The sequence below is a fragment of the Cetorhinus maximus genome, chromosome 13 (assembly GCF_964194155.1).
Source record: "Cetorhinus maximus chromosome 13, sCetMax3.hap1.1, whole genome shotgun sequence".
Classification (NCBI taxonomy): Eukaryota; Metazoa; Chordata; class Chondrichthyes; order Lamniformes; family Cetorhinidae; genus Cetorhinus; species Cetorhinus maximus.
In genome coordinates, this window is record NC_135891.1 from 118694392 (window position 1) to 118706788 (window position 12397).

General features: G+C 43.8%; 1 protein-coding gene across 1 annotated transcript; it reads right to left on the bottom strand.

Annotated features, from left to right (window-relative positions):
* Positions 1–355: 355 nt before the first annotated feature.
* On the bottom strand, positions 356–11158 carry mpv17l2 (MPV17 mitochondrial inner membrane protein like 2). Its single transcript, XM_078556225.1, has 5 exons — positions 10172–11158; positions 6870–7031; positions 5489–5565; positions 4159–4287; positions 356–714 (listed from the first exon to the last, which is right to left on the bottom strand). The coding sequence occupies exons 1-5, from the start codon at positions 10359–10361 to the stop codon at positions 613–615; spliced, it is 660 nt and encodes a 219-aa protein (XP_078412351.1). The 5' UTR covers positions 10362–11158; the 3' UTR covers positions 356–612.
* Between the last annotated feature and the right edge of the window lie 1239 nt (positions 11159–12397).

The window sequence follows — 12397 nt, forward strand, 5'->3', positions numbered from 1 at the left end:
GGCAGTGGTAAGCCACCACCTTGAACTGCTGCACCCACAGTGCTGTTAAGACAGGGAGAAGGTGGCACCTCCAACAGTGCTGCTCTTCGACAGTATTGGTCAGTTTAAATTATATGCTCAACTCTCCGGATGGGACATGAACCCACAATCTTCTGGTTTAAGAGGCAAATCTGCTGCCACATAACCACGGCCGATCTGTGAAGTAAATTTGTGGAATCGTGCTGTGCACCAGGTGACTGCTGTGTTTTCTACAGCATTGACTACACTTCAAAAAAGTATGTCCTTAGTTATAAAGCCGTTAGGGACATCCTGAGGCGACAAAAGGTGCTATAAAAATGCAAGTCTATTCCTTAGCTACTCATTTTAAAAATATTTTAATTTATTAACAGTTCAGGATGACAATTTCCACAATAAAATATCACTGCATTGAGAATATCCCAGCAGTGGTCATCTTTTCTCCTGAGGCCAGATCTGAGAAAGTTCTGATCCATTCACTTCGGTCCCAGCTGCCAGCGGGCTAAAGTCCGAGATGTCTTGGACCGTACCTCACAGCCCAACTGGTCCATACTCTGAGCTGTCAGAGAAGGCTCCTTGCCAGCAGGAAGATAGGTGCTACTGCTCATCCTCCAGCAACCTCACAGAGCCCTCTGCTCCTGTCTGCTGCTTGTCCAAAACACCCACTTCATCCAACGAGGTTGCTGCATCATGCTGATTCTAAGAGGAGGAAGAAAGCAAGATGTGCATTTATATAGCCTCTTCCACCACTTCAGGAGGTTGTAACATACTCCAAGAGAACACAATACTTCATTGGAAGGGTAGTCACTGATACAATATAGGAAGCAATGCAGCAAATTTGCACTAAGCAAATTCTCACAAACAGTAATGAGATTAGGAGACAATAATCTGTTATTTTAGTGATGTTGAGATAAATATTGGCCCAGGACAGCAAGGAACACACAACTGCACCCCCCACCACCCCACCCCCGGCCACCAGCTCTTCTTCAAACATTGTCATGGAACCTTTTACATCTACCTGAGCAGGCAAGACCTCAAGTTTAACTTCTCATCTGAAAGATGGCATCCCCAACAGTGCAGCACTTTCTCAGTACTGCACTCGGAGTGTTGGCCTGGATTACATGCTCTGATATTGGGCTCAAACTCATGGTCTACTGGCTCATGGTGAGAGTGCGCAACCCCCACCCTCTGCGGATTGGCATGGAGTCTCCAGGAATTGAAGATCAATCTTCAAGACAGTGCAGTGTGCAACCCTGGAGAAAAATCATGGGGACATTAATTTTTTGTCATTTTCTTTGAACATTTCCCTTTCGCAGATATAAAATAGAAGAAAAGGCTGTTTCATTGACAGTCAAGCATCATCCAATTGGGTAATTAGTGCTTTTGCTTTCCAATTGGTGTAGGAAGGCAGAACGTCAGGAGGATGGATGTGTTGGCCGACTAATGTCTAGAGTGTGGCAGCAAGTCATGTGATGAAACCTCCAGGAATACATTTAATCACAGTTGGGAACCCTAGATGTCCTTCAGGTCAGCAATTTTCTCACCTTGAGATTCAAATCCACACATCAGGACACCACCATGTGGGATGATAGTGCAGTGCAATGGGGAGGAGTGGGGGCTGGTGGAGAGGTTCCACTCTGCAGTCTATGCCCCTTCTGGAGTTAACCTGAGGGACAGCATCCCTCCGGATGCAGTTATAAAAGATCCTACAACACTACTGTAGAAAACGGGGACCTCTCTGACTGGCGTGGGTCAACATCACTCTCTCAGCCAAAAACAGGGAAATTGGGCACTGCCAGCTCTGGGATCTTGCTGTGCCCAAATCAATGGCTCGCTCGTGCTCACATATAAATAGGTGTCACATTTTGTGGAATGGCTCAGATTCTCCCACAGAAACAGGCCTTTCAGCCCAATTGCTCCATGCTGGTGTTTATGCTCCACAGAAGCTTCCTCCCACGCCCTCTTCATCACATACCTCAACATATCCTTTTATTCCTTTCCCCCTCAAATTTTTTTCTTCCAAATTCATTTATGGGATGTGGGTATCACTGACTAGGCCAGCATTTATTGCCCATCCCTAATCACCCTGGAGAAGGTGGTGGTGAGCTGCCTTCTTGAACCGCTGCAGTCCATGTGGTGTAGGTTCCAGGCACTTAAGAGTCAACAACATTGCTGTGGGTCTGGTGTCACATGTAGGCCAGACCAAGTAAGTGTGGCAGATTTCCTTCCCTACAACAATGGTTTCATGGTCACCTTTAGACCTTTAATTTCAGATTTTTATTGAACTCAAATTTCACCACCTGCCATGGTGGGACTTGAACTCAAGTCCCCAGAGCATTACCCTGGGTCTCCAGATTACTAGCTCAGTGACACTACGCCACCATCTCCCCAATGTATCCATACAATTCAACTTAATCACCCCCTGTGGTAGTGAGTTCCACATTCTCACCACTCTGGGTAAAAAAGTTGCTCCCGAATTCCCGATTGGATTTAGTAGTGACTATCTCGGAATTACGGCCTCCTAGTTTTGAACTTACTCAGAAGGTCTCACTACTGGCTAACATTTAGCAAAGACAAATGGATAACTGTCTTCAAACACACACAAGCTTTCACACACCAAAGGATTGTAATGTTCTTCCAATCCGCCTCAAGTCAAACTTAATCAACCATGTGCCTTTCAGGGGTAACCACATGTTTATCTGTACATTCATTTGCCAAACCGCCTTAATCAGAATAAAGAGACTGTTTTCACTGTCAGGAGGCAACCAGAGGACACAGATTTAAGATAATTGACAAAAAAAAGGTGATAGAGATTTTTTAGAAAATTTTTAAAAATATAAACACAGCTATTTGTTGTGATCTGGAACGCGCTGCCTGAGAGAATTGAATAAGTCTTGAGGAGGGAACAAAAATGGCATAGCTGTGAGAAAGAAAACAATCGAGTGAGGGAGGAGAGGACTAATAATACAGCTCTTTCAGAGGCACGATGAAGCCAAAGCAGCCTCCTTCCGTTCTGTGCTAAGAGAGCTAAATCAGAGTGACTAGGTCTGGGCAGTAACTAAAATACACCACTGGTAGCCTCATGTTCTCCCCATTCCCCGAAGGTACAACGTCCTAATGCTAATGCTTCCTAACGTTGCAGTAATTTGGATGACAACCTTTCGCCAGTGAGGTCAGAGTTCAAATGCAGTTTATCCCCAATTCCACCTTCCCTTTGGCTAATAGGCTTGACACAGCTTTAACTCAGGTCCAAGGTACATAAAAACTAAATATGTCAGGCCAGAGTTTTAGGAAAATGAAAATACTGGTACATAAGGGAGTGCTCAGAAGTTAGCTCAGGACAGCACAGGGGGAGCTTTACTCTGTATTTAACCCCGTGCTGTACCTGTCCTGGGAGTGTTCGATGGGGACAGTGTAGAGGGAGCTTTACTCTGTATCTAACCCCATGATGTACCTGTCCTGAGAGTGTTTGATGGGGACAGTGTAGAGGAAGCTTTACTCTGTATCTAACCCCGTGCTGTACCTGTCCTGGGAGTGTTTGATGGGGACAGTGTAGAGGGATTTTTACTCTGTATCTAACCCCGTGCTGTACCTGTCCTGGGAGTGTTTGATGGGGACAGTGTAGAGGGAGCTTTACTCTGTATCTAACCCCATGCTGTACCTGTCCTGGGAGTGTTTGATGGGGACGGTGTAGAGGGAGCTTTACTCTGTATCTAACCCTATGCTATACCTGTCCTGGGAGTGTTTGATGGGGACGGTTTAGAGGGAGCTTTACTCTGTATCTAACCCTGTGCTGTACCTGTCCTGGGAGTGTTTGATGGGGACAGTGTAGAGGGATTTTTACTCTGTATCTAACCCCGTGCTGTACCTGTCCTGGGAGTGTTTGATGGGGACAGTGTAGAGGGAGCTTTACTCTGTATCTAACCCCGTGCTGTACCTGTCCTGGGAGTGTTTGATGGGGACAGTGTAGTTCAGGATAATGTCCCACACCGAGGGGAACACCAGAGGGGGAGATAAAGATTTTTTTCTATACACAGAGTTGTGCTCTGGAATGTGTTGCCCAGTGGGAACAGATTGAGTAGTATCTTTCAAAGAGAATTGTATAAACAGACAATATTTCAGTTCCATCTGGAATCCACCTACCTGGTGTTTAAGATAGGAGAGGAAAGTATCCCATCCAACTGTCACAAAATTCACGTACAGGACTCGGTATTGCGGAGACAGGAAATAAAAGTTGATCACTTGGGCTCCCGGCCACAGCATCCAATCTGCCTACACAGAAGTCAAATCATTAAAACATGAGGCCTTCCCAAATGATTCCACAAAAGCGAACTCGCACTTCAAACAGGCTTCTTTCCAGCTGGAGTCAGTAATGCGTGATCGGGTGCAGTCTAATCCTGAGGGCAATTATTGTACAGCTGAGATGAGCTGACACCACACTCAGCCCGGGCAGCCTCCCCTCTTCCAATGCCTCGGGTTCACACTACATTTACCCAGTGCGGAGCATGGTGCCTATGTAACATGGGCCAAATACAAAGCAGATAATGTGGCTGCGAGGGTGCATTTTCCTGGAGAAAGATGAGCAGCAACTACAGAATAAAACACACTGGTTAATCTCAGAAAAAACATTTCTTTTTAAGAGAGAAAAAGACTTGCGTTTACGTAGCACCTTTCCCGAGTTCATACCATCTCAAATTGCAACAGAAACTACACTTCAAAAGCACTCCATTGGCTTTGGGACGTCTGAGGTGGTGAAAGGCGAATTCTGTTTGTAAAACTTGGGTCTAAGAAGCATTTGTATAGCACCTTTCAAGATCTCAGGTCGTCTTAAAGTGCTTTACAGCCAATTAAGTTTTATTTTGAATTGTAGTCACTGTTGTACTATAGGAAACGCAGCAACTAACTTGTGCACATCAAGGTCTCAAGATACAGCAATGAGTTGTTATCTGGTAACTTTTTTTTTTGTGATGTGATTAAGGGATAAATATTGGATCAGGACACCAGAGAGAATTTCCCTGCACTTGTTTGCAAAATAGTACCATTCCTCTTTAACATCCACCTGAAAGGGCACACAGCGCATTGGTTTAACATCTCCTGTGAAAGACAGCACCTGTGGCACTGCAGCACTCCCTCAGTACAGCATCAGCCTTGATTTTTGAGCTCGAGATCTGGACTAGGACATGAACCCACAGCCTTGTGATCAGATGGCTACCAACTGAGCCACTGTTGACATAACCTCAAGCAAGCAAAATCACAATTTGCAATTCCATCTAGTCTTTGGAAAAACCTTAATCCAGTGGCACTTGCTACTGGAACTTTGGTTAAGCTGTAAGACAGAAAAGAGCTTGTGTTGTTTATTAGACTAATATACAGTTCTGACAAAAGCACCCAAAGTTAAAGAGGATGTGTCTGACAAGGACAGCTTCACATGCCAAAATCAAATCTCCATAATGAAAGAATTTCAAATATCTACCTTGTAAAATTCCCAGAACTTTCTCTTGAACTCCTCCAGGCAGTTGATTGGATGACGGCCTTCTAGCGTCCCCATTCCTGACAGAACATATTACCAGGTCTTCAGTTAAACATTCCTCTCAGAGAATCTAACACACCATTGAGATCTGAGACAATTCCACTGTCCTATCAGATCATGGCTGATCTGTGCTGTTAATTGTATCAACTTTGATTAAGTACATACAGGCGAAGGGCATTGATTGGATGGTTACTTGAGTACATATAAAGAGATACTTAAGGGGCTGTTAATCAGTTAAATTGTTTATTAGCTCATTTGTTTAACTGGTATACTGAAAAACATAAAAGAGACGCTTACTGACACAGGGGTAGAGTGGAGTCAGAAGATATACACCTGCAATGTTTCACTCTGTGAATAAATCTATTCTAAGTAAAGGCTAGCTCTGGTTTCTTCCTTCACTGGCTGGCTATCAGGACTTAACCTGTAGCCCATCTCACATTTACTCAAACCACTATCAACACCCCTTTGTCTATGACATCTTTGGCAATCTCTTCTTTGCCTCCACCTATCACTGGCCCTCTATCCAGCTCAACCTATCCCACCCCCCTCTACCAGCTTATATTTCACCTCATTTCTATATTTCCTTAGTTCTGATGAAGAGTCATACGGACTTGAAACATTATCTATATTCCTCTCCGCAGATGCTGTCAGACCTGCTGAGTTTTTCCAGCTATTTTTGTTTTTGTTTCTGTTTCACATTTACTCAACTTTGCTCCAGAATCCTCAATACCTTTACTTAACAAAAATCTATCAATCTTAGTCCTGAAAGCTCCAACTGACCCCCTATATCCACAGCCTTTTAGGGGAGAGTGTGCCAGATTTCCACTAACCTTTGTGTGAAGAAATGCTTCTTGACATCACCCCTAAACAGTCTGGCTCTCATGTTTTACCCCTTTGCTCTGGACTAGCTCCCACCCAGAGGAAACAGTTTCTCTCCATCTACCTCAAATTGTTTAATCAGCTTAAACATCTTAATCAGACCTAGTTCTTCTATAATCAAGCCTAGTCTATGCAAACCTGTCCTCATTAGTTAACCCTTTTAGACCTGTCCCTACCAGTACTGTACCCCAGTGTTATACAGTGACAGACCTGTCCCCACCAGTACTGTACCCCAGTGTTATACAGTGACAGACCAGTAACCACTAGTACTGTACCCCAGTGTTATACAGAAATGCTGGTCATTGTTTTGTAGGGCCTTCCTTACAGATTGAATGGGAGCAGCAGGAAGGTTTTGCACACCTCTTACCCTGGGTGTTGTCAGAGGGCAGGGGGAGGGTGACTGTTGCAGCCAAGATGTCTGAGGACTCAGAAATGTTAGACTTACCACAAAAATAGATGACGCCAAAGATGGGTGAAGCAATGAGCTGGTCCAACAGAACCTTCTTCAGCACAATGTGCATGGTCCTTCCTGGGAACCTTCTATCTAGTGCCATGTACCAGAAGTGCCCAAAAGGTCCCATTAAACAGCCGGTAGCAAACATTCGTCCTGTGATGATGTGAAGAAAGCAGATAGTGATACTGGCAATAGTGTGAATATTTCATGTGGAACTGAAGTCAATGCAAAGGGGCAGGCGGCCCTGACCTGGTCAGGTATTGACTTCAGCAAAAAATATCAATGCAGAGTTACCGCTGTAGTTTAAAACACCATCACAAGCCTGGATTTTATCTTCAGTACTTTGCCTGCAGACAATAATGATCACCATAAGAAAGGAGCCAGACGCCTGCCAATGTTCTGACTTCTGTACAATTAGTCTGATTATCCGTGCATCAAAGGTTGTGCTGAATTGTAACAAAGAGTTGGCAGGAAGGCACAGAACTACATTGGAGATGACCAGTTTGGATTCAAGGAAGAGGAATGAGAGAGCAATCGACATTATAAGGTTAATGAATGAACGCAGTTCAGAGTTTGGACAAGAATTGTATGTTTGTTTTGTAGGTTTTGAAATAGTATTCAATTGGGTTGACTGGTTTAAACTCTTGACAGTGCTGAAAGACGTTGGAGTAGACTGGAGTATTCAAAAGAAATCTGTATACTGGACAAACAGTAACAGTGTGGGTAGCCAACGGGGAGTCAGACCCATGGAAGAGGAATTCGACAAGGGTGCTGTCTATCACCAGTCAGTCCTCTTCTATGTCTATATAGAAGCAATGATCAAAGAAGCATTTAAAGACAAAATCTGGTGTTAAGATGGGGGGCGGGGGGTGGAAATGATAACATCAGTTAGATTTGCAGATGACAAAGTACTTGTAGCAAGCACAGAGGAAGGTTCAGAAGAACTAGTAGATAGACTAGTAACAGCAAGCAGGGACTTTGGAATGAAAGTATACACTGGAAAAGCCAGAGCGATGAATATCTCAAAATCAACAAGAAACAATAATGTATTGATAGAGGGAAGAGAACTAGAACATACACAAGAATTCAAGTACTTAGGAAGAATAATATCTACAATGGAAGGTGAAAGAAAGAAATAAGAACAAGGATAGCAATGGGAAAGGCCGTATTTGGTAAGAAGAGACTGTTGCTAATAAGAAAGCTGGAAAAACAACTCAAGACATGAATTGTAAAGTTTGATTTGATTTGATTTGAGTTTGACTTGTACGGAGCATTGTTTTGAATGGGTGGGGGATTTGGACCTTACAGAAAGAGGAGACCAATTTGCTTAATAGCTCTGAAAAGTGGGTCTGGAGGAGAATGAAAAGGATCAGCTGGACAGAAAAAAACAACAAATAGTGAAATCCTGAGGAGTGTGAATGAACAAAGAAATTTATTCAACATAATTAGGGGCAGACAGGCACAACTCAAGAGGAAGCGAGTTACTAAGAAATGTGATGGAGGGAAGATTTCATGGAAGAGATAGGAAGAGAATATCAATGTTGGATGGTTTGAAAATTGAAAGAACTTATTAGCAAATCAGAAGACTGGAACAGGACAGAGTGATATGGAGAAGACTATGAGCCAAGGACATGCCTTCAGGCAGAGCACACATGATGATGATGAAAACTTTGTCTGTCCTCTGCGCACCAATATAGTGAGCTGTTTGACTGAGGGGAGGAGTCATTACCAGACTCCAATCCTGACAACCTCGAACAGCTGCACTTTTCAGCAGTGATCGCAGGAAGATGTCACCATCATTCCCCTCCCTGGCGGGTGGGTCTTTGCTTTATTGGGAAGATAGAGGAATATATTACACATTGTCAAACAAACGAAATTCCCTTATATTGGGTAGAGCTTTCACCTGAGTCAAAGGTCATGGGTTCAAGTACCACTCCAGAGACTTAGGCCCATAATCCATGCTGACACACTCAGTGCAGTATTGAGGGAGTGCTGTACTGTTAGAGGTGTTGTCTTTCAGAAATAGCGTCAAATCTCTCAGGTGGGTGTAAAGACCCCATGGCCACAATTTTGAAGAAAAGCTGGTGAGCTCTCCCTTAGTGTCCTTTCATTTTTTGCTCTCTCAGTCAACATCTGATGGTTATCATGTTGCTGTTTGAAGGACCTTGCTGTGCGTAAATTTCCTGCTGGGTTTCGTACAACAGTGCCCACACTTCAGAAAAGTACACCACTGGCTGTGAAGCATTCTGGGGATGTGCTGACGCGGTGATAGGCGCCATAGAAATACTTTAGATAAAAACAAAAAGCTAAAAGCTACTGCGGATGCTGGAAATCCAAAACAAAATAAAAACAGAATTACCTGGAAAAACTCAGCAAGTCTGGCAGCATCGGTGGAGAAGAAATCAGTCAACGTTTCGAGCCCTCATGGCCCTTCAGCAGAACTGAAGCATAGTTTCAACAAGGGAGAAATATAAATTGGTTTAAGGTGGGTGGGGGGGAAGAGACACATTGAGGGTGTGGTGTGAGCAGATAATCAAAAGATGTCAGAGACAAAAGGGTCAAAGAGGTGTTGAAGGTGGTGGTCTTTGTCTGAGAAAAGTGCTAATTAAGAATGCAAGACAGGATATTCAAAGTACAGCTCTAGTGGGGGTGGGGTGGAAAGACTAAAGGTTTTAGTTTTAGATTTAAAAATAATGGAAATAGGTGGGGAAAGAAGAATCTATATAAATTATTGAAAAAAAAGGCGGGTGGGGGGGGAAAAGAAACGGGGTGGGGATGGGGGGAGGGGGAGTTTAAGATCTAAAGTTGTTGAATTCAATATTGAATTCAACAACTTTAGATCTTAAACTCCCCCTCCCCCCATCCCCACCCCGTTTCTTTTCCCCCCCCCACCCGCCTTTTTTTTCAATAATTTATATAGATTCTTCTTTCCCCACCTATTTCCATTATTTTTAAATCTAAAACTAAAACCGTTAGTCTTTCCACCCCACCCCCACTAGAGCTGTACTTTGAATATCCTGTCTTGCATTCTTAATTAGCACTTTTCTCAGACAAAGACCACCACCTTCAACACCTCTTTGACCCTTTTGTCTCTGACATCTTTTGATTATCTGCTCACACCACACCCTCAATGTGTCTCTTCCCCCCCACCCACCTTAAACCAATTTATATTTCTCCCTTGTTGAAACTATGCTTCAGTTCTGCTGAAGGGCCATGAGGGCTCGAAACGTTGACTGATTTCTTCTCCACCGATGCTGCCAGACTTGCTGAGTTTTTCCATAGAAATACTTTACCTGTTCGAGCCCATTCCCGCACATGGTCAGTCTCCCGCCAGATCTCTCGGGTTTGTTGGATCACATCTCCAGTAGCCATCAGAGCTCCACAGCTCAAAGTGTTGGTGACAAACAGAAACTTGCCGCTGAACAGAGGCTTCCAGTAACCGAGCAGGCGGACAAAGAAACTCCGATTTGGGGAGACCGACATCCTGGATACTGAGAAGAGGCCTTTGACTAACAGAGAGAACAAGGCTCCAACCCACTGTGTCTTAGAGTCTTTAAGTCCCTCTCTAAAGGATTTCTGCTAGGCCCTTGCTGCTTTCATATGGAGTATGTCAAGGTAACCTTGAAACTTTCCACTAATGTACAGTGCTAAAAATTAAAGAAGCAATAAGCCAAACTTCAGATTATAATCTAACCTTGAACTTTCTGATAGTTGCAAGAGGCTAATCCATACATTTAATATTTAATCTTCAGTACCACTCAACTAGCACACTATTAAAATGCTTTTTCCTGGATATATTATTTTCTTAATCATGAGTTTACACCATCCAGTACATTCAAATTCTATTTCTGTAAAACTTTTGTACTGTAAAACACAAAGCAGAAATTTGGAATTGTCTGTGTTGTCAGTCCCAGGAGGGGTTCCTCACTCTCTGTACTGACTTTAGCTGCTGCCCAGCAGCCTGAGCACAAATTGAACTCTGACACTTAAACCTGTCACAATAACTCCAGTTTGCAGGTTTACTGCCTCTTCCTCCCCCTCCCCCCACTTAATCCTCAGTGTGTCTGCTTCAGCCCGTCCCCAGCTCCCACCTACAGCATATATTTGTATTGCTTTCCCAGTCCTGTGTTGGTCCCTAACTCAGTTCCCTCCCTCTAACTCTCTGTGTCTTGTGAGTATTACTCCTCTTTCCCTATCCTACAAGTCTGTATTCCTATCTCAGCCCGGGGTCCCTCTCTGTCCCCTATCGCCCCCCTACCCAGCTCCTTCCCATCCTCTCTTCCTGAACCCACCTGGCTATTACTGGCTTGATCCCACTCCTGTGTATCCACGTCTGTCTGACTGTCTCTCTCTCTCTACCCCACCCCCCCAAGTCTGACTTCACTGTTTCTCTTTATACTGTCTCTCTTTCCCTCTCTGTTTCTCCTCTGCCTCTATCTTTATCCCTCAATCTAGTCTCTATCAATGACCTCTCTTCCCCTGGCCATTAAACCTCAGCCACGCAGCTCAGGATCCGGAAGGAAATTGCGGGTTCCCAGCGCTGTAACAGTTTTTGTGACCAATCAAATCCCAGCGCTGCTTTAATGGACGTAAACGCTGGCCAATGACAGGGCTTAATAATATAACCGGCTTTATTCACCAATCAGAATCTGATGAGGTGGGAACGCGCTCTATTTACGTCATCGCTTCGTTTACATAAATTAATATTCAAATTAGAAGCCGCGCGGCCGCGCCCCTTTGTGACATCATGTCTTAAAGGTAAAGGCATCCCTTGGAGCAAGTTTTAAGGGAGTTACCCAAAACAAAAACAAAAATAAAAATAGCTGGAAAAACTCAGCAGGTCTGACAGCCTCTGCGGAGAGGAACACAGTTAACGTTTCGAGTCCGTATGACTCTTCAACAGAACTAAGTAAAAATAGAAAAGAGGTGAAATATAAGCTGGTTTAAGGGGGGGTGGGACAGGTAGAGCTGGATAGAGGGCCAGTGATAGGTGGAGACAACCAAAAGATGTCACAGACAAAAGGACAAAGAGGTGTTGACGGTGGTGATATTATCTAAGAAATGTGCTGATGGTGACATTAAGGGTAGAAAGCAGGACGAGCAAGGTACAGATAGCCCTAGTGGGGGTGGGGTGGGGGGAAGGGATCGAAATAGGCTAAAAGGTGGAGATAAAACAATGGATGGAAATACATCTAAAAATACTGGAAATAGGTGGGAAAAGAAAATTATATATAAATTATTGGAAAAAGGGGGATCGGAAAGGGGGTGGGGATGGAGGAGGGAGTTCAAGATCTAAGATAAAAGTAAAAAACTGCGGATGTTATATAAGGGAGTTATATTTTATTGATCAATTTGATTGATTACTGATTGATTGGTTTTGGTGGGAAAAATAATAAATCTCCAGAATGCTGAAGCAGAGGGAAGTTAGAGGAGGTAACAGTATTATTAATATATTTAAAGGGACATTTCAGGATCCAGAATGGGAAGATCCAGCAAAGTCCCTGTCATGAAGCAGCTGT

Coding starts and splice junctions, on each gene's coding strand:
- mpv17l2 (XM_078556225.1), bottom strand. CDS start 10,361: ATGTCGGTCTCCCCAAATCGGAGTTTCTTTGTCCGCCTGCTCGGTTAC. Junction 4,288..5,488: donor AGTTCTGGGAATTTTACAAG/GTAGATATTTGA, acceptor ACTTCTGTGTAG/GCAGATTGGATGCTGTGGCC. Junction 715..4,158: donor TCTCCTATCTTAAACACCAG/GTAGGTGGATTC, acceptor TCCTCCTCTTAG/AATCAGCATGATGCAGCAAC.